At 39.7% G+C, this 18,454-nt stretch overlaps 2 protein-coding genes across 2 annotated transcripts; both read left to right on the top strand.

Moving 5' to 3' along the window:
• Positions 1-836: 836 nt before the first annotated feature.
• LOC106083619 (serine/threonine-protein kinase pelle) lies at positions 837-8,228 on the top strand. The gene is made up of 5 exons (XM_013246763.2): positions 837-949; positions 1,080-1,275; positions 1,870-1,982; positions 2,043-2,780; positions 7,480-8,228. Exons 2-5 carry the CDS (start codon positions 1,102-1,104, stop codon positions 7,982-7,984), a joined length of 1,530 nt encoding a protein of 509 aa, XP_013102217.2. The 5' UTR covers positions 837-949; positions 1,080-1,101; the 3' UTR covers positions 7,985-8,228.
• Positions 8,229-11,862: 3,634 nt separating this feature from the next.
• LOC106083583 (tubulin polyglutamylase TTLL13) lies at positions 11,863-17,928 on the top strand. Its single transcript, XM_013246701.2, has 5 exons — positions 11,863-12,357; positions 15,916-16,212; positions 16,279-17,079; positions 17,143-17,650; positions 17,709-17,928. The coding sequence occupies exons 1-5, from the start codon at positions 11,990-11,992 to the stop codon at positions 17,820-17,822; spliced, it is 2,088 nt and encodes a 695-aa protein (XP_013102155.2). The 5' UTR covers positions 11,863-11,989; the 3' UTR covers positions 17,823-17,928.
• The last annotated feature ends 526 nt before the right edge of the window (positions 17,929-18,454 follow it).

The raw sequence follows: 18,454 nt of genomic DNA, 5'->3' as shown, positions 1-18,454 counted from the left end.
GAAACAATTAAAGGTGGTCTCATTTGTACAACAACCACAAATCATATGGTGCAACCCGCCGTCTTACCATCAAGCTGAGCGACCTTTTTGCCAACACACCCAAAGAAATTTGTGTGCGTTTGTGTATTCGTGTGCGAATACACAAAATCCTTAATTGTTTTCCATACCACGCTCCTAAGCTGATTTACCAAGTCAATATTTTTGCCAACACACACAAAGAAATTTGTGTACGAATGTGTACTTGAGCAAAAAATATGTAAATTAGAGAAATTCATTTATTAAAATATTATTAAACCATATCATTACCAATTTCCATCGAAATTAAATTTTGAAATGGCAATGAAAAGCTCATGATATGTATTTCAACCAAAAGAATGTGGGCGCATTAGATTGCTAAAGTACGCATGAGTGCTGCGCTTGGTATTTAATTTCAGCTTAATTTATTAAGCCATGGCTTTAAACCAGTGTCGGGCACACTTTTACAAATTCTTCCAAGCTTGCTTTTGCTCATCACTGATCTACACATACTTTCCGCAAGTTTTTGGTTTTGCTTCGATCCCTGTACGTTGGAAAATGGTTTGGCAACACTTTTTGAATTTCGAAAGGAGTTGTTTTATAAAGGGAGTTCATCAAGCTTTTACAAATAAATTCAATGAAATTGTATTAATTTTATTACAAATCAGTTAAAAAATATTTTCCTGTAAAACTTTAATTGCCATAAAAAAGCGCTCTCTCTTCAATTTTTAGTAATGTTGTATTGTTCTTCTGTTAATAATAAAAAGTTTAAAAGTAAAGATTCCTGACATCACTTGGTATTGATAATCGCTTTGCATTTCTAATTAGATTTGTTTATTTTGCTGACTTTTTTCCATCAAAACCTGCAGACAACTCATACCTGTCGTCCTGTTTCTTTACATTATAAATTGATTAGTTTTGATTGATTCAACAGGTAAAATATAATGACTACAGCTACCATTGCCGATGAAGATCGTTTGCATACTAATTGCATTGGTTTTTTTTCTTTCTGTTTTTTTTGTGCGTATGTGTATTCAACATAAACAAATGTTCACAACTTTTAGATGAGTCAGTTTATCTGAGAAGATGTCTGCTGCCGCAACCAAATCTAAAGGATCAAGTTTGGCTCGTGTACAGCCTTCATTATTTATTTACGATCTACCTTTGTCTAAAACTCAAGAATTATGTGATCATTTGGATGCTTTGGGTGTATGGATGCAATTAGCCAATCGAATGGGATTCGGGGACGACGATATTAAAGTGAGTATTAGTGTGTGTTTGGGTGTTTCTTGGAATTTCGGTGATCAGTGCATAATAATGCAATACAGTTTATTTTCAAGCAAAAGCTATTTTTAGATGAAAAAACAGGATACAAGGAATGCTATTTTTGAAAACAATATAAATACGATAACATTCCATTACACAGGAATATTCACTTTATTTATACCACTTCAAATTTCGACTCTAAAATTGACCAAAAACGCACTTGCAATGCAATTTCGATTCTAATGGGTTTAAAGAGCCCTATTGGTAGTAGCCTCATATTTTAATTTGGATTTAGCCCTTCTGCTAGGTGAATCAGCTCATCCCGTCAGTAGGACCGATCGTCGCAGTAACGTCATAGCCATTGGGCTCCAATAACTCGCCTTGTCAAATCGATCATCATAGTCACTTAGTATTTAAGTAAGAGCTGAGATTCTTGTTATAAAGATGAACACCACACAGATCGAAGCTCAAGTGCCAGCGTGTGTGGTGCTCATAGTTATCCTGTATCGTGCTTATATATTCATACGTCCAGATAGATATACGGTGGGCACATTGATGGCTAATAAAATTTTAATTTTTTTTTTATAGAATATCGGTAGACGGATAAAATCTACTGGTGGATCACCAACTTATGAATTACTCAACATATGGGGAGGCAAATATAACCATAAGGTTCTCGAACTGTATATAGTGTTGCATAGGTAAATGAAATTCATGTACGATTTTCTTTACTTCCAAATGTTAATGTTAAACTTTTGTAGATTAAAAGCATTTCATGGCATGCGTATCATTAAAGACTTTGTGCCGCGCGAATTTCAATTACTGATTCCTGATAGTGGACCAGCCCTTAGTAAAATTTTACCCTCTAATCCAGCTGTAAAGCGAAGCAACAACAACGAGGGATGCACATCGTCTGGTGTTACCTCGACAATAAATACGAATAGTTCCACAATTGTCTCATCCGATGACAATAATATACATCAACAAAGCAATTACAATAATAATTCTTGGAAAAGTCGATCAAATTTGCACCATCCATCGGGACGCGAACCTCACCAATTGCAACCACAATTAAAATCGGTTAAGCAAATTAATAATCATCATGAAACAAGTCTACCGGAACTAGATTATGAAGAAATTACCAATGGTACCGATAATTGGAATGAAAAATTAAAATTGGGTGAAGGTGGTTTCGGTGTGGTCTATCGTGGCGTTTGGAAGCACATCGATGTTGCTATTAAGCTAATGAGCTACAAAGGAAATGTAGGACGTGAGCGTGCTAAAATACAATTGCAACAAAGCCGCAATGAATTGAATTGTTTGTACAGATTTCGTCATGATAATATCTTGCCCATCTATGGTTATTGTGCACAGGGTGAGAAACCATGTTTGGTGTATCAGCTAATGAAAGGAGGCTCTTTGCAGGATCGCTTCAATACGAACAAATATGCTCCGTTGCCAGTGCAAAAGAGAATAGATATATGTTTGGGAACTGCACGGTAAGTAATCAAAGAGAGGGAAGGTAGAAAATAAAAATATATTTTGTAATATCAAAAAGATTCATTTTATCAAGAAACGTTCCTAAACAAAACGATTTCAATATCCGAAAATATCAAATATTTTGAAGTAATCTTGCAGAGGAAACAGAACTGAAAGTGTCACATCGGGGTGCGTACTGACAAGGCTCACAATTATGTAGAATAAGGGCACAATTATGCAGAATAAATGCGGCAAGGGACAGTATGTGTAGGGCATGTTAAGAAGATGATGAGACGTTGCAACATTTCCTAAATCAATGCCAGGCTTTCGCGGCTAAAAGACTTCATTCGGAGACGTCTGGTTTATTGTGTTCGTTCTAGAAAGAAATGTTGTTATTGTAGCCACATTTTCATGTTGAGGTGGCAATACTCGTCGAACTCCTCTAGGTGACCAAGCTCATTCCGGTCCAAAGGACCGATGTCCGTGGGAACATGGTGGCCATAAATTATTTAAATTTGCCAATAACCCGCTCGAAAGAAATGAAATAGCCCAGTGGGAAAAGGCGACTACTTTGGGGCCTGATATCATTCCTTGTTTTGCATCTGCAGGGCCTGAACTCCGAATACATGTTCATACCATGTTGACATTGAACATCTTAACAAATTTTTTTAGAGGTGGTTATCCCCTCCTAATGCCGGCGACATTTGTGAGGTACTATGTCATGTAAAAACTTCTCTCCAAAGTGGTACCGCACTGCCACACGCCGTTCGGACTAGTAGTTAAAAAGGAGTTCCCTTATCATAGAGTTTAAACTTGAATCGGACAGCACTCATTGATATGTGAGAAGTTTGCACCTGTTCCATAATGGGCAAATTTGAACAATGAATGACTTGTCTTTCACGATAAATACATGGACTTACTGCTTAAAAACATCAGAAGTGAAATAGACACTCACATATGTCCCTTATATTTTATGGGGTACTTCAACTTTTAGAAGTTGCAGAGTAATCCTGATGGAAGCTTCATTTTAGAAGGCATATGGTTCTAAGCAGGCCTTACTAGTTTTCGTACTGGTAGTAGAGAAGAAAGAAACGAAAGCCGTTAGAAGAAGATAAAGATAAACGAAAAACCGGCATAGAGACCGAAAGAAGTCTCAGCGAATAGAGGGCCTCGCGTCAATTATGCAAGGCCCTTACAGAAGTCTAGAATGAATCGGGGATCAAATGACTGCATAGAGCTCAGTGAAGACAAGATGTGTTCACTCATAATCCTAAGCTTTCTCTTCGGGGCATTTACAAGCAGATGCTCAACCGTCTCCAACACCTTCTCATCCCTACAGACGTTCAGCGATCTGACATTGCTGTGGCCAGTCAGAACTTCCACCAACAATACAAGGTCTCGCTTCCCCAGATTGAGAACAATCGACGTCCTTGTACCGGAGAACCTCGGCCACAGGGCCTTGGCAATATTGTTTTTACTTTTGGGGGTTGCTTTTGTGGGAGTTGTATGCATTTTTGCAACCAAAGCTCAACGCGCTCATTCTGTTTCGGCCTTTAGAGCAGTCGTCCTCTGTACGGAGAACAGGGATTTCGCTCGGCATGCTGCCTGCAGTGTCTGGACCCATAGAGGAGGATGCTATTGAATTTCCCCATTAAGAGCCTGTGCCAGCTGGGGAGAGGTCCATTTATGTTAGCCATCAGTCGACTGAGTTGCGCCGTTATTGTCGCTCCTTTGTTATCGCTTGCCTTAATTATTCTGCATAGGTTAGCATTGTATACAGTCGGATCCCTAGATAGTTGACCTATCTCTTGGCCTTCGCCAGTATGTCGTCTAAGTGCACATCCACTTCCACTGGGATATTTTTTTCCCGTTATGTGTAGAAACTTGCTCTTCCGCATCACAAGTTGCAAGCCGTGAGAGTCCGGCCAGTCTTTTGTCCTTAGCCTTGCTGTGATGACTGCGGCGACGCCAACAGCATATCCCTCTAAAAAATTTCCGTCTGGTATTTATTTTCGCAGTATTTCATCATAACTGGCAATTCAAAGATCCGATCCAAGTATGGATCATTGCGCCGCTCCTAATATGTTCTTATGTTTCACATACTCGCTCCAACCTGAGAGTTATAGAGAAGTAGCCTGTTATGGATGTAACTTCTCAGTGTTCTTATTAGATGCGCCAGGATAATAAATTCCTCTCTGAGTGCTGGGAGAACGTCAGACTATCTGAGGCTATTAAATGCGTTCATCAAATCCAGCGAGGGCTAGAGTAATGGTTCCTCTGACTAGCCTCCTCTACTATTTCCACCACATCTCTGAGAGCTCCGATCATGGACATTCTTGCCCGTAAGCCATGTTGTCTCATTGAATGTCCACCTCCCTCAATGATGGCGTCCTGAAGCCGTGGCTTTATAAGTTGCTCCAAACGCTTGCAGACCGTATCCAGCATACAGAGTGGCCTGTATGTAGTGTATAAGGATGGGGATGTTGGGTTACCTTTGGCCTTGCATCATCAGCATCAGCTTTTGTCTCTTCCATACCTCCGTAAAACCACACTCAAATAGGCACCGGTTAAACATTCTGAGAAGAAAATCAGGTCTGTTTTCAGCTATCCTATTCCGTCGGGACCGGGCGCTTTTCCGCTTTGGAGGCTGCGGGCTGCATTCTTTAGCTCCCTCTATCGTGAACGGGCTAATGTTGTCAGTGTGCATTTCATAAACTTCATGTTCTCTACGGTCGTGAGGGGGAAGGGTGCTTGGAGTATAATTTTCCATTGTTCTTCCATCCATCACCGCTGTTGGGCTCCGTGTACTGAGTTTTTTCATTGGAATTTTCCATCCGATGCCCCAAAGGCCAAAACAGAATTAGCGTGTTGAGTTTCGGTTTTGAGCGTTGCCTTGGAAAATGCAACTCTGCAACCAAATCCCACAAAAACAGCACGTAAAAGTTAAATAATTTTCAACCTTTACGACTGAAATCGAGTGTTATTCTGTGTTGCCATATGTGAAAAAAGGACCGATCCACGATGAAGTGCAGCTGTCGCTCTCCTGTGTGGCTAAATTGAACTGGAAAATAAAGGAGTGTTTTTAGACGTGACCGTTAAAAATTTGTTTTTGTGGGATTCATTTGCAGAGTTACATTTTTCAAAGCAACGCTCAAAAACAAAGCTCAACGAGCTCATTCTGTTTTGGAATTATGGGTTTCAATTTATATCTTCACTTTATTCCTCACACTTTTCTTTCTTGCTCCTTTCTATTACGCCAGCGATGAACTTTTTTGTCTCCTTGCAAAGAGTGTGTTCTGCCTCCTCCGCACTCCTGCGGCGAGCTCTCGTCTATCTGCATCTTAGTTTAATGCAGTTGTTTCGTGGCTAAGCTGTAGCGTCATTCCATCAGTGGGCTGCGGTTCTTAAGTCCTGGCATTGGTTTGTTACATCCGCTCTCTATGATGCCCATCACTCGTCCCACTGTCGGCAGAACGCATGCACTGACCGCTGGACTTGCCAGTTAATTTCCACTAATAGTTTCGAGGTGTCTAGCTTGTTTATGTTCCCCTTTCGTATACTTGTACTAATTCTCTAATTAGCTGCGTCTCTTCCAGTATTAACGGAAAACAAAATATACTGGTTGTTGTAACGAGGAACAACAAGCTCGTTCCGGTCCAAAGGACCGATCGCCGCGGGTACAGGTCGGCCATTGGTTATTTAAAGTTCCCAATAACTCGCCTTGAGCATCATAGGTACTCATTATTTGTGCAAGAGCCGGTGCCGCCCGACGTCTCGCTGACACTCTCCGCTCGATACCGCCGATTATCCGCGACTGCCGTTGCAGCTACTCCGTTTGGAGCATTCCACTATCCGCAACCTGTGGACGCGCCCGGTAGCATGCAGCTAAGCTTCTTGTGACAGCAATGAACACCACACAGATGGGACCTCAATGTTCCAGCCTGTGTGGTGCTCACAGCTATCCCGTGCCGGGCAAAATATACTGGTGGTCATTTGCTGTGAATGTTTCTAGTAACCTCCACTCTTATCTTCCCATCATTCGTGTGAGTGTACATTGATTCAGTAGCACGATCGGAGATGCCGGAATCCAGCAAAGCCTGAAAGCCATCCCAATGGTGCTAGAAAGCTTTTCGTATCACCTAAGCGGTTTAGAGCCTGCAACGCCGCCTGGCGCCCGTATACCCATAGTCCTTTTGGGTACTCGCCACTACATTGACATCCAGTGCTTTCACAATCGCGAAGACCTCCTTGGGTTATACGTTTGGGCCGTCTAGAAGCCTACGGCCCAAACTTCCTACGAAGTTTCCATTAAGCAACCGGGTGCAAACTGCTCTCATATTAGTGAGTGCTGTACGATTCAAGTTTTTACTCAATGATATGGGAACTCCTTTTAATAGCCAAGTCAGAAGGTGATGTCGCTTACCGACACCTCTTCATAGAGAAGTTTTAAAAGAAGTCAAGCACCGTTGAACAATTTTCTTTCCTTATACCTAGGAACATAATAAATACTCTTATCCGCTGATGCCATCCAATTTGGAGATATACGTGTATTTTAAACAAAGAGTATATCTTCTCTTCGGCTGAATTATTGGCACATTTGTATATGGCTCATTATACAACGATGTGAATCAAGGATACGTCGGCTCTACTCCCAACTTTGCGTTCCTATCATTTATTTTATATATATTTAGAGGATTTATTTATTTATTTATTTTTCAGTGGCATATTTTTTTTACACACCCTTCTACCCAACAAATCTCTTATACACTGTGACATTAAACCCGGCAATATACTTCTCGATCAATGTTTACAACCGAAAATTGGAGACTTTGGTTTAGCCCGTGAAGGCCCCAAGGATAATTCATACATTGAAGTGGCACATGTTTGTGGAACAAGAGCATATCTACCACCGGAATTTGTCAATTTGCGACGGCTGAGTAAACATGTGGACACCTACAGTTTCGGTGTAGTGCTACTTGAAATGTTCACGGGGCTACGTTCAATAGAAAATAAGAATTTACTCACAAATAACATTAAGATTCTGCTGCAAAAAAAGACCACCGAAGATTTGGTGGATCCGCGTATCGAACTGACGCCAGAGGAGAAAAATCTATGCAAAATATGCATTGACTTGGCGATTCAGTGTATAAAAGATGATCCCCTACAAAGACCAAATATGGAAGATGTGGTGACAACGTTGAATAGTTATGCCACCGATGATTAGAATTTGTTACCTATTCACATCACAATAACAAAAATTAAAATTGGCAAAAGTATCTAACATTGTAAAAAAAACCATGATGTACATAAAACAAAAGTGTTTGCACATAGTTATGTAAACAAATATTCCTTTTAAAATTTACAACTATACATTTATATCTTTTGACAAAATCATATTGTTTTTTATATATACATTCCCTACTTGTTAAAATATGCACACATACATATATTTTTTTACAAAATAAAAATAAATTCTTCAAAGACCCTGAAGACAAAAATTTAAGTTTTACCTTAATGTGAAGTCTAGTGAAATAAAACCATTTAATTGTTCCACGCACGCAAATATCAATGCAAAACGACTAACTGAATATTAACACTGTTGTAAGATCTGTGAATGTGAAATTTTGATTTCCGTTTGACAAAATTTTTTATAAATTTAAAAAAAAACTACAATATAAATGAAGAGACCTTCGGTGTACATCAAAATTAGCTCTATTAGCGCAATAAAAACAAGTAAAAAGGCATTAAGTTCGGCCGGGCCGAACTTTGGATACCCACCACCTCGGGTATCTATGTAAACCCCCTTTCGTCACAATCCGGTGAACATTGGTTTAAAACAACTCACTATATCAAATTTCATCGAAATCGGATAATAAATAAAGCTTTTATGTGCTTCAGACACTTCATCGCCATATCGGTCTATATGACAGCTATATTTAAATACAGTCCGATCTTTACCATATTTGAGTCAGATGGCGGGTGGCTCAAAACAACTCACTGATTCAAATTTAAGCGAAATTGGGTAATGCAAATTTTGCCCATGAAAATTCCACTAAGGAGCACGGTCTTACTTCTCACGTCCCCACGTATCAATAAGTGCAGTGCGATGATAAGGGGCCTCCTTTTTATAGCCGAGTCGAAATGGCGTGCCGCAGTGCGACATCTCTTTGGAGAGAAGTTTTTACATGGTATGGTACCTCACAAATGTTGCCAGCATTAGGAGGGGAAAACCACCGCTGAAAAATGTTTTTTTCTGGTGGTCTCGCCAGGATTCGAATCCAGGCGTTCAGCGTCATAGACGGACATGCTAATCTCTGCGCTACGGTGGCCGGTTGAATAATAAATGCAGCTTTTAATGGGTTCTAGATCCTTAAACGGCAGATCGGTCTATATGGCAGCTATATCTAAATATAGTTCGACCTGAAACATATTTGGGTTTAATGTCGGGAGACTTAAAACTACTCACTGCTTCAAATTTCCGCGAAATCGGATAAAAAATAAAGCTTTTTATGGGCTTAGACCCTTTATCGGCAGATCGGTCTATATGGTAGCTATATCTAGCTAAAGTCCGATCTGAACCATATTAAGGTTGGATATCGGTAGGCTCAAAACAACTGACTCTTTAAAATTGCAGCGAAATCGGGCAATAAATAAAGCTTTTATGGGCTTCAGACCCCTCATTGGCAGTTCGGACTATATGGCAACTATATCTAAATATAGTCTGATCTGAACCATACTAACGTCCAATGGCCTCCTAGGCCAAACACTACTTACTGTTTCAAATTTCAGCGAAATCGGTTAGTAAATAAAGATTTTATGGGCTTCAAATCCTTTATCAGGAGATCGGTCTACATGGCAGCTTTAACTAAATATATTGTCCGATCTGGACCATATTTAGTTCGGATGTTGTGAGGCCCAAAACTATTCACTGTTTCAAATTTCAGCGAAATCGGATAAATAATAAAGCCCTTATGGGCTTCAGACCCCTTAGCGGGAGATCGGCCTATATGGCAGCTATATCTAAATATAGTCCGATCTAAACCATGTTAAGGTCAGATGACGAGAGGCTTAAAATAGTTCACTGTTTTAAATTTCAGCGAAATCGGGGAATAAATACAGCTTTTATGGGCTTCAGACCCTTTATTGGAAGGTCGGTCTAATGGCAGCTATACGGCAGCAACATTGTCCAATCTGAAACACATTTGGATCAGAAGTCGGGAGGCCTAAAACTACTCACTGTGATTTGATTGTAGAGAAATTGGAGGTCTTCCACAGGGAGGTCAAGAAGGAACGAAGTATCCTTGTTGTAGGCACATTTTCATGTGGAGGTGGCGATCCTCGTCATGCTCCTGTAGGTCGGCAAGATCGTCCAATGGGCCGATCGCCGCGGCAACAGGTTGGCCATTGGTTATTTAAATGCGCCAATTAATCGCTTTGACATATCAAGCATCATAGGCATTCAGTATTTGTGCAAAAGCCGGTGCCATCCGACCTCTCAATGAGACTCTCCACTCGATACCGCTGATTGTCCGCGACTGCCGTTGCAGCTACAATCCGCAACCTTTCAAATGCGCCAATAAATCGCTTTGACATATCAAGCATTATAGGCACTCAGTATTTGTGCAAAAGCCGGTGCCATCCGACCTCTGAATGAGACTCTCCACTCAATACCGCTGATTGTCCGCGACTGCCGTTGCAGCCACAATCCGCAACCTTTCAAATGCGCCAATAAATCGCTTTGACAGATCAAGCATCATAGGCACTCAGTATTTGTGCAAAAGCCGGTGCCATCCGACCTCTCAATGAGATTCTCCACCCGATACCGCTGATTGTCCGCGACTGCCGTTGCAGCTACAATCCGCAACCTGTGGACGCGCCCGGTGGCTCGCAGCTAAGCTTCTCTCGACAGCAACCAACAACACACAGAACAGACGTCAATGCCAGATTGTGTAGTGCTCATAGCTATCCCGTGCGTGTGTTGTGTTTTATCTTTCGTCTGCTAGATTCTATTGAGTGTTCACATCCAGGAACTCTGCAACTAAGATGAGTTGCATCCAGAGGGATCTGGGTCTGAGTCGAGCGGGTCTGGTTGGGCAATTAAACAGGTGACGTGTGTCGTGTGGTTCCTGGTCACAATCGGGTCATACATCTTGCACGTCGGCATCAATCCATGCTCTGTAGGAGTTGAGGCGGCTGCATTTGCCGGATCGTACGACGACTTAAAAACCGACTCTCTCAATATTGGGAAGACTAGAAGAAGCAAAGATTCTAATACAAAAATATCAGGCAGTGCAGGGACGAGACACTCAACACAGTCTAACTAACACGGACCAGACGATGGAACTATCAACGACTAGGATAGATAAAAAAAAATCGATACATCCTAACAAACAGGGAGCAGACGATGAGACCATCACCTACTCTCAAGAAGCCCATTTACTCAAGATTTAAAAGACTAGACAAAAATCCTAATATTAGAATATCACTATACTTAAAATTATATAGGACTTAGTGGGTCGATAATGGTTGGCAACCCAACTTCAGTTGCTTTGCCAACGGCTTAATTTGTTACAGAAATTTTAATTTTTTTATTAAATTGCGTACTTTTTAGCAATGGCTTAGTAGTTGAACTTTAAAAATACTGATATTGAATGAAATTGACAACAATTTCCAACTTTATACTAATTTTTACTACGTGGTTCTGGTTTTGTTGTAGCAGTGTATTGTACACTGAGGCGGCAGCCCTTACCGATGAAGCACTTCATCGGGTCAATCCGGTACATACAATCGGCTGCTTTGGGATTTACGTGGTTTTGTCTCCTGGCAACGCAACTGTTGTCGAGTTGCAATCCATAATCGATCCATTAAGTTCTGGATAATTTCATGTATAGAGAAATAAAACAATTTAATTGCCGCCGTGGCACAGAGGTCAATGTTTTCTTTAAATTTGCCCACGAATATTCTATACAGAAACAGGGGACACTTCACTTAGATCAAATTGGTTGCTTTAAAACTTTTTTTTTTGTCAAATAGCCTTGAAGTCTTGAGTTCAGACTTTTGTAATCACAATGTCAAAAGGAAAAATAATAAAAAAATAAATAAAAAAATATACATACATATATTAACAGAAAAACATTTATTTTGAATTAGCCAATCCCTTATATTGCAAAAAAAAAGCCAACACAACCATCTTCAGTTGTTGTTAAATCTCTATACAAATCACAACAATATGAATCTTAAAAAGTCAAAATTTTTTAAACGCATTCAGTCACTGCGTCGCATTGCCAAAGAAAAATTAAGTCGAGAAAAGCAAGAACGCCATCGCATCAATGATTCAGACTTAGAAGATATATTTTGTGAACGAAATGGTGGTACTCAATTATGCTGCCAGACAGATAGACGCAATGATAATATCATCACCAATGTAATGAAACAATCATCCATGACAAAGTCAAAGGCTAATGGCCTCGCATCCGATGCAGCAAATACTGTGGAAGGTTTTATTCATATCAATAAAGCATGTTATCGTGTGAAGGTGCCAACTCCTCCAACATTCAAGAAAAAGGAGAATATATATGAGACGATGCCCACAATAAGGTTTGTTGAAAAATATAACGCACAAACTGTTTTCAACAGTTGGTTGTTTGAATTCGGTGTTCCATAGTATGTTATCTTGATAGTTTCGAGTAGTTTAAACTTATAGTGGTATCTTTTGATCACACATCCGTACCAAACTAAATGCACTAGGGGTTGATAAATAAACTTCCTCTATTAACGCCCTATGACAGCAGGCTACACACCAAAGTTAAGCAGTGCATGCTCTGTTACTAAAGTATCCAGAGGATGGTTGCTAGTGTGACTTGGTTCTTATATCTCGATGGTCCTAACAAATTCATATCAGACTGTGTATGTCGGGCGTCCCTTTAGATAGGTATGGTGGTTGGTAGCTGGGTTATAGGAAATTCTGAAGGGGGTTTGAACTTCTTCTTGCCTTGGGCTAGAAGACGATCTTACACAGAAAAAAAATCGGAAAACATTTTTCAATTAAAAATTTAATTAAAAATAAAATCGTTTTTAATTAAAAACGTAATTGATACAATCATTTTTTTACTGAATATGATTTTTTTTTCAATTACAGTCGTGATTGAAATTTTTGCAACTTTCAATTAAAAAATCAATTCATTCAATTAATTTTAAATTAAATCCGAAATTGTTTTCAATCACAAACGCAATTGAACATTTTTTGTAATTTTCAACTAAAAAATTCTTTGATTCAATAATTTTTTAATTGAAACATAAAAAGTTTAAAAGTGGTGCTTAAGTAAATTCAATTAAAGACTATTTTGTCCCCTACAATATAAAGGGAAGAAGATTTTGAAGACCCATACATACGTGTTACAATACCATGGCAGCCGCTCTTACGTGCCGGATAAACCCGATGGAGTCCTTCATAGGCCATAGGCTGCCGTCTCAGTGTACAACACACTGCTACCACAACAACAACAAATCTATAGGGAACTCCTACCCAACACTCGAAATTTTTTGAAGAAATCCGCGGGAAAGTTTTTTTTTGTATATAGGTGCCCACGGACCTTTGCCCAAACAACGCACCTCAAGTTCATGTTCCAGGAGGTAAACATCTGTGTTCCAAATATAGAAATTAATTGGAATTTTAAACAAATTTCAATCATGTTTTAACTGGATCAATAAAAAAAAATTAATGAAAAATTTTAAAAATTTGAATCATTTTGGGTCAATTAAAAAATTAATTGAAAATTTAAAAATTTTCAATCATTTTTTAACTGGATCAATAAAAAACGTCAAAAATTTTTCAATTGATATGCAATTTTTTTTTAATGTAAAATTTTTTAATTACATTTTCGAAAACGGTGATTTTTATTATAATTTTCCTGATTGAAGCAATTTGAATTAAAAAATTAATTCGAACAATTAATTTCGTAATTGAAACCGATTTTTATTTTTTCTGTGTACTTAGTTGATATCTTTTACAAGTCTTGTTGTTGTTGTAGCAGTGTGTTGTACACTGAGGCGGCAGCCCTTGCCGATGAAAGACTCCATTGTGCCCATCCGATACAAACAACCGGCTGGCATGGGATAGCTCACAAGTCTTGCCAAGGTGCTTATGTTGGTTCTAAGAACTACTAAAGCTAACTGATTTTTTTCAATTGATATGCAATTTTTTTTTAATGTAAAATTTTTTAATTACATTTTCGAAAACGGTGATTTTTATTATAATTTTCCTGATTGAAGCAATTTGAATTAAAAAATTAATTCGAACAATTAATTTCGTAATTGAAACCGATTTTTATTTTTTCTGTGTACTTAGTTGATATCTTTTACAAGTCTTGTTGTTGTTGTAGCAGTGTGTTGTACACTGAGGCGGCAGCCCTTGCCGATGAAAGACTCCATTGTGCCCATCCGATACAAACAACCGGCTGGCATGGGATAGCTCACAAGTCTTGCCAAGGTGCTTATGTTGGTTCTAAGAACTACTAAAGCTAACTGATTGTCTATAAAAAAATCTATAACTTGTATGATGCAGCTGCTATGTAGCAAATGCTTCTTATATCCTGTTTATCGCGCAATTCTATTCAGGTGGTTCATGTGCTTGGCATGTTCAAGTGATTCACAGAATACCATGTGCCTTGGCAAAGCCTTTCATGTGCTGCCTAAGTTTAAACTTGTACGAATATGGCCCCCAGGTTTCACTTTGGTGGTAAGTCTTAAATGTCTTTAGCGATTCTACGGCTCAGTTGTCCCCTCGGAGGGTACCTTTTTCGAGTGTTTCTATGGCCACCACTTTTGGTATCCATGTAACTTTTTTAGGCGGAAACAGATTTCTTTGTTATTGTTGTAGCAGTGGATTGTATTCTATCATTCACCAGCTTTGTTCTGTTGAATATCCAGATCCAGAAATTCTGCGACTAAGGTGAGGTGCGTACATAGCGATGTGGATCTGAGTCGAGTAGGTCTGGCTGCGCATTTAAACAGGTGAGGTGTATCGTGTGGTACCAGGTCACAATCGGGACACACATCCTGTCCGTTAGCTGTATGTGCCGGAACGTAGAGCCAGACTCACTCTGGTTTACCGTGGGAGTTCAATTTCTTCAGGAGCGATTGGTGGCGGTCGTTCTCTAAGGACCACGTTCACACAGTAAAGATCTGAATATAGTTCCTCTTCGTGTCACATACGTAGTCAACAAGGTTTCTTTGTCAGCACTCCAAGTTGTTGTTGTTGTTGTTGTAGCCACATTTACATGTGGAGGTCACGATCCTCGTCAAGCTCCTGTAGGTGAGCAAGCTTGTTCCGGTCCAAAGGACAGACCGCCGCCGGAACAGGCTGACCATTGGTTATTTAAAGCCGCCAATAACCTGCCTTGTCATATCGAGCATCATAGGCACTCGGCTCGATACCGCTGATTGTCCGCGACTGCCTTTGCAGCTACTCCGTTTCGAGCATTCCACTATCCGCAACTTGTGGACGGAAGGAAGCTATATCAGGTAATGAGCCGATGCGAACGATACTTGAAATAATCAACAAGAAGACGATTGAAAATTGGAGGATTGGGATACGTTCTCGATCGGATTGCTAATTTTTATTCAATTTTGCAAATAGTGAAACTTTGCAGATAGTATCGCTAGGAAAAAGATCATAAGATATTCATCCAAACACTTAAATATCGATAGTATTGATAGTGCCATCGATATTTTGCCACCCCTTCAAGGAGACAGCGGATGGCTCTCCTCCTTGTCTAACTCTCGGTGATTTCCAGTAGGGCTATATTGTCTATTGCAAAAATGGTCTAAAAATGCAAATATGCCGAACAACGCATAAAGGCAAACAGAGGAATTTCTCTGTGTGCTGCCCTTTTCAAGTTTCATTCCTCAAGCATAACTGATCTCCTTTTATGGGTAAGCCGGAGCAGCGGACTGTTGCTCTACCCATCTTCGTAGAGAAGTTTTACAGGGCTAAAAGCCTCTAAAAAATAATTAGCAACAATGAGGGAATAGCCAACGTTAAATTTCTTCGAACCTAGGAAGACATGCTAAACTTTGTGCCACGACGGCCTCTTCCTAGTTCCATTTATTTCGTTGTTAGTTTTTTAAGCAATTTCTAAATTTTGACTTTATCAGCTCGATTAAAGGGAGCATATGTATTTCGAGCTCTCGCTATTCTATGATTGGATCTGTGGCCAAATCATTGGGGTTTAAAGTTGTGAAGGAAGACAAATTATGGAATATATTGTGGAGCGATTCGTTGCCAGGAGTGGAACTCTATAAGAATATGAAACGTTTTCAACAAATCAATCACTTTCCCGGTATGATGGAAATATGTCGCAAAGATCTTTTGTCAAGAAATCTCAATCGAATGTTGAAAATGTATCCCAAGGACTATAAAATTTTTCCAAAAACTTGGATCTTTCCAGCAGAGTAAGTGATTGGGTGGATGGTGTTGAGAAAATATTCCTCATATCTATGGCTGAGTTGCAATTTCAGCTTTGGCGATGCCATGAACTATGCCAACAGTAACAACAAATTGAAGACTTTTATTATAAAACCTGATGCCGGAGCTCGAGGTCGAGGCATATGGTTGACCAACAATTTAAAAAACATCAATCCCGGCAATCGCATGATTTGCCAGACTTATATAGGCAGGCCACTGCTCATCGATGGCTATAAATTTGATTTACGCATCTATGCGTTGATAACTTCCGTAGATCCCTTACGCATATTCATCTACAATGAGGGTCTGGTTCGCTTTGCCACCAGTAAGTATGTGGAACCCTCTGCGCAAAATAACAGCGATCTGTACATGCATTTGACCAACTATTCGCTCAATAAACGAAATTCTCAATATGAGCTTTGCGACTCGGATGACTGTGGCAGTAAGCGGAAATTTAGCTCCATAAACAATTGGTTGCGTCTGCGCAATTACAATGTTCCAGAGTTTTGGTCGAAAATCGATGATATCATCATCAAAACAGTTCTAAGTGCTTGGCCCATGTTGAAACACAATTATCATGCCTGCTTTCCTTGCCATGATAAAATTCAGGCCTGCTTTGAGATTTTGGGCTTCGATATACTGGTGGACTCGAAGTTGAGGCCCTATATATTGGAGGTCAACCACTCGCCCAGTTTTCATACAAACGAATCGGTGGATTGCCAGGTGAAAAAACCTTTGATAAGGGACACTCTTATGCTGGTGAGTACGGCTTTGGCGGATAAAAAGCAAATACTACGCGAGGATCGTAAGAGAATAAGGCGACGCTTGTTGAAGCTTAAACAACAAGTAAATGGGTAAGTGTTTTTATTTTTTTTACATTGATATTTTTATGAAAAACAAATTTTAAAATTTCTTAGAGCCGCCGCTGTAACGGCCACCAGTGCAAAGGACAACTCCTCAGCCATTGGCTCGGAAAGTAGCTGTCCCCTTAGTGCTTTGGCTCAACAAATTGCCTGGGAGGAGAGTCATATGGGTAATTTCAGACGCATCATGCCACCAAAAGATTCAAGACTCTTAAACTATTACTGTCAATTCTATGGCCAAGAAAACCAGGCTTCCATTTTTGCCGAAACTGCAGCAAGTAAAAAACGGGAGGAAGCTTCAAAAAAACTTCGTCTACAGCTGGAGGAGAAAAGACGCAAGCAAAATGACATTCTTCATCGTAAATCTCCCAGGAAATTTGATGAGCGTCGTCGAAAACGATCTACTCTGCCGCGTGAGCTAGTTGAAAGGCAGAGACAAATAACGCTACACAATCAGGCCCATTGGGCACCAGGCTTCATATCAGCAGCCGAGGAACGCCTACGTCTTAGTCATATGCAAATGAGAATGGATCTTTTGAATGAAAGGAAAATCTTTCAAATGGTTTGAACAACAGCTGTAGAAATTAAAACAAATTTTATTTTTTATTTTGATTTCCTAGATATATGCTAATCTTTATAAAGCGGGTACATTAAGTCATTCCGATATCATCAAATTCCCTGAATTGTATAGAAACTTGGAAAATGGATGTGACATCATCTCAATGCAATTGTAATGACATGCAAATAATTGGATTCCTACAAATGTAATACCTAAAAAGCTAAATTAAATTTCTGGTCCGAAAACCCAACCAAATACAAATTCTGGTTTCTTAAAAGAAATTCAACTTTTCGATACACTATACGACAAACAATACACTACACTACTCTACATGAGCTTGACGAGGATGGCCATCTCTACATGAAAATGTGGTACAGCAACAACAACAACAGGAATATCGGAAAGCCATTCCTTCAGCAGCAAATCGTAGCGGGGGCTTAAAATGTATTCTATAGGAAGAATACATTTATGGGAATGCCATTAGTGCGAGCGTAACGGGGCATTCAAAGAAGTTTAATTAATCAATGGCCAACCTGTTCCCGCGGCGATCGGTCCTTTGGACCGGAACGAACTTGCTCACATACATAAGCTTGACGAGGATGGCCAACTCTACATGAAAATGTGGTACAGCAACAACAACAACAGGAATATCGGAAAGCCATGCCTTCAGCAGCAAATCGTAGCGGGGGTTTAAAATGTATTCTATAGGAAGAATACATTTATGGGAATGCCATTAGTGCGAGCGTAACGGGGCATTCAAAGAAGTTTAAAATGTATATCAAACCAGTAAGAAAAGGCAAAAGTCGG

The sequence above is a fragment of the Stomoxys calcitrans genome, chromosome 2, assembly GCF_963082655.1.
Source record: "Stomoxys calcitrans chromosome 2, idStoCalc2.1, whole genome shotgun sequence".
NCBI classification, from domain to species: Eukaryota; Metazoa; Arthropoda; class Insecta; order Diptera; family Muscidae; genus Stomoxys; species Stomoxys calcitrans.
This window is presented reverse-complemented; position numbering and strand designations above follow the sequence as displayed.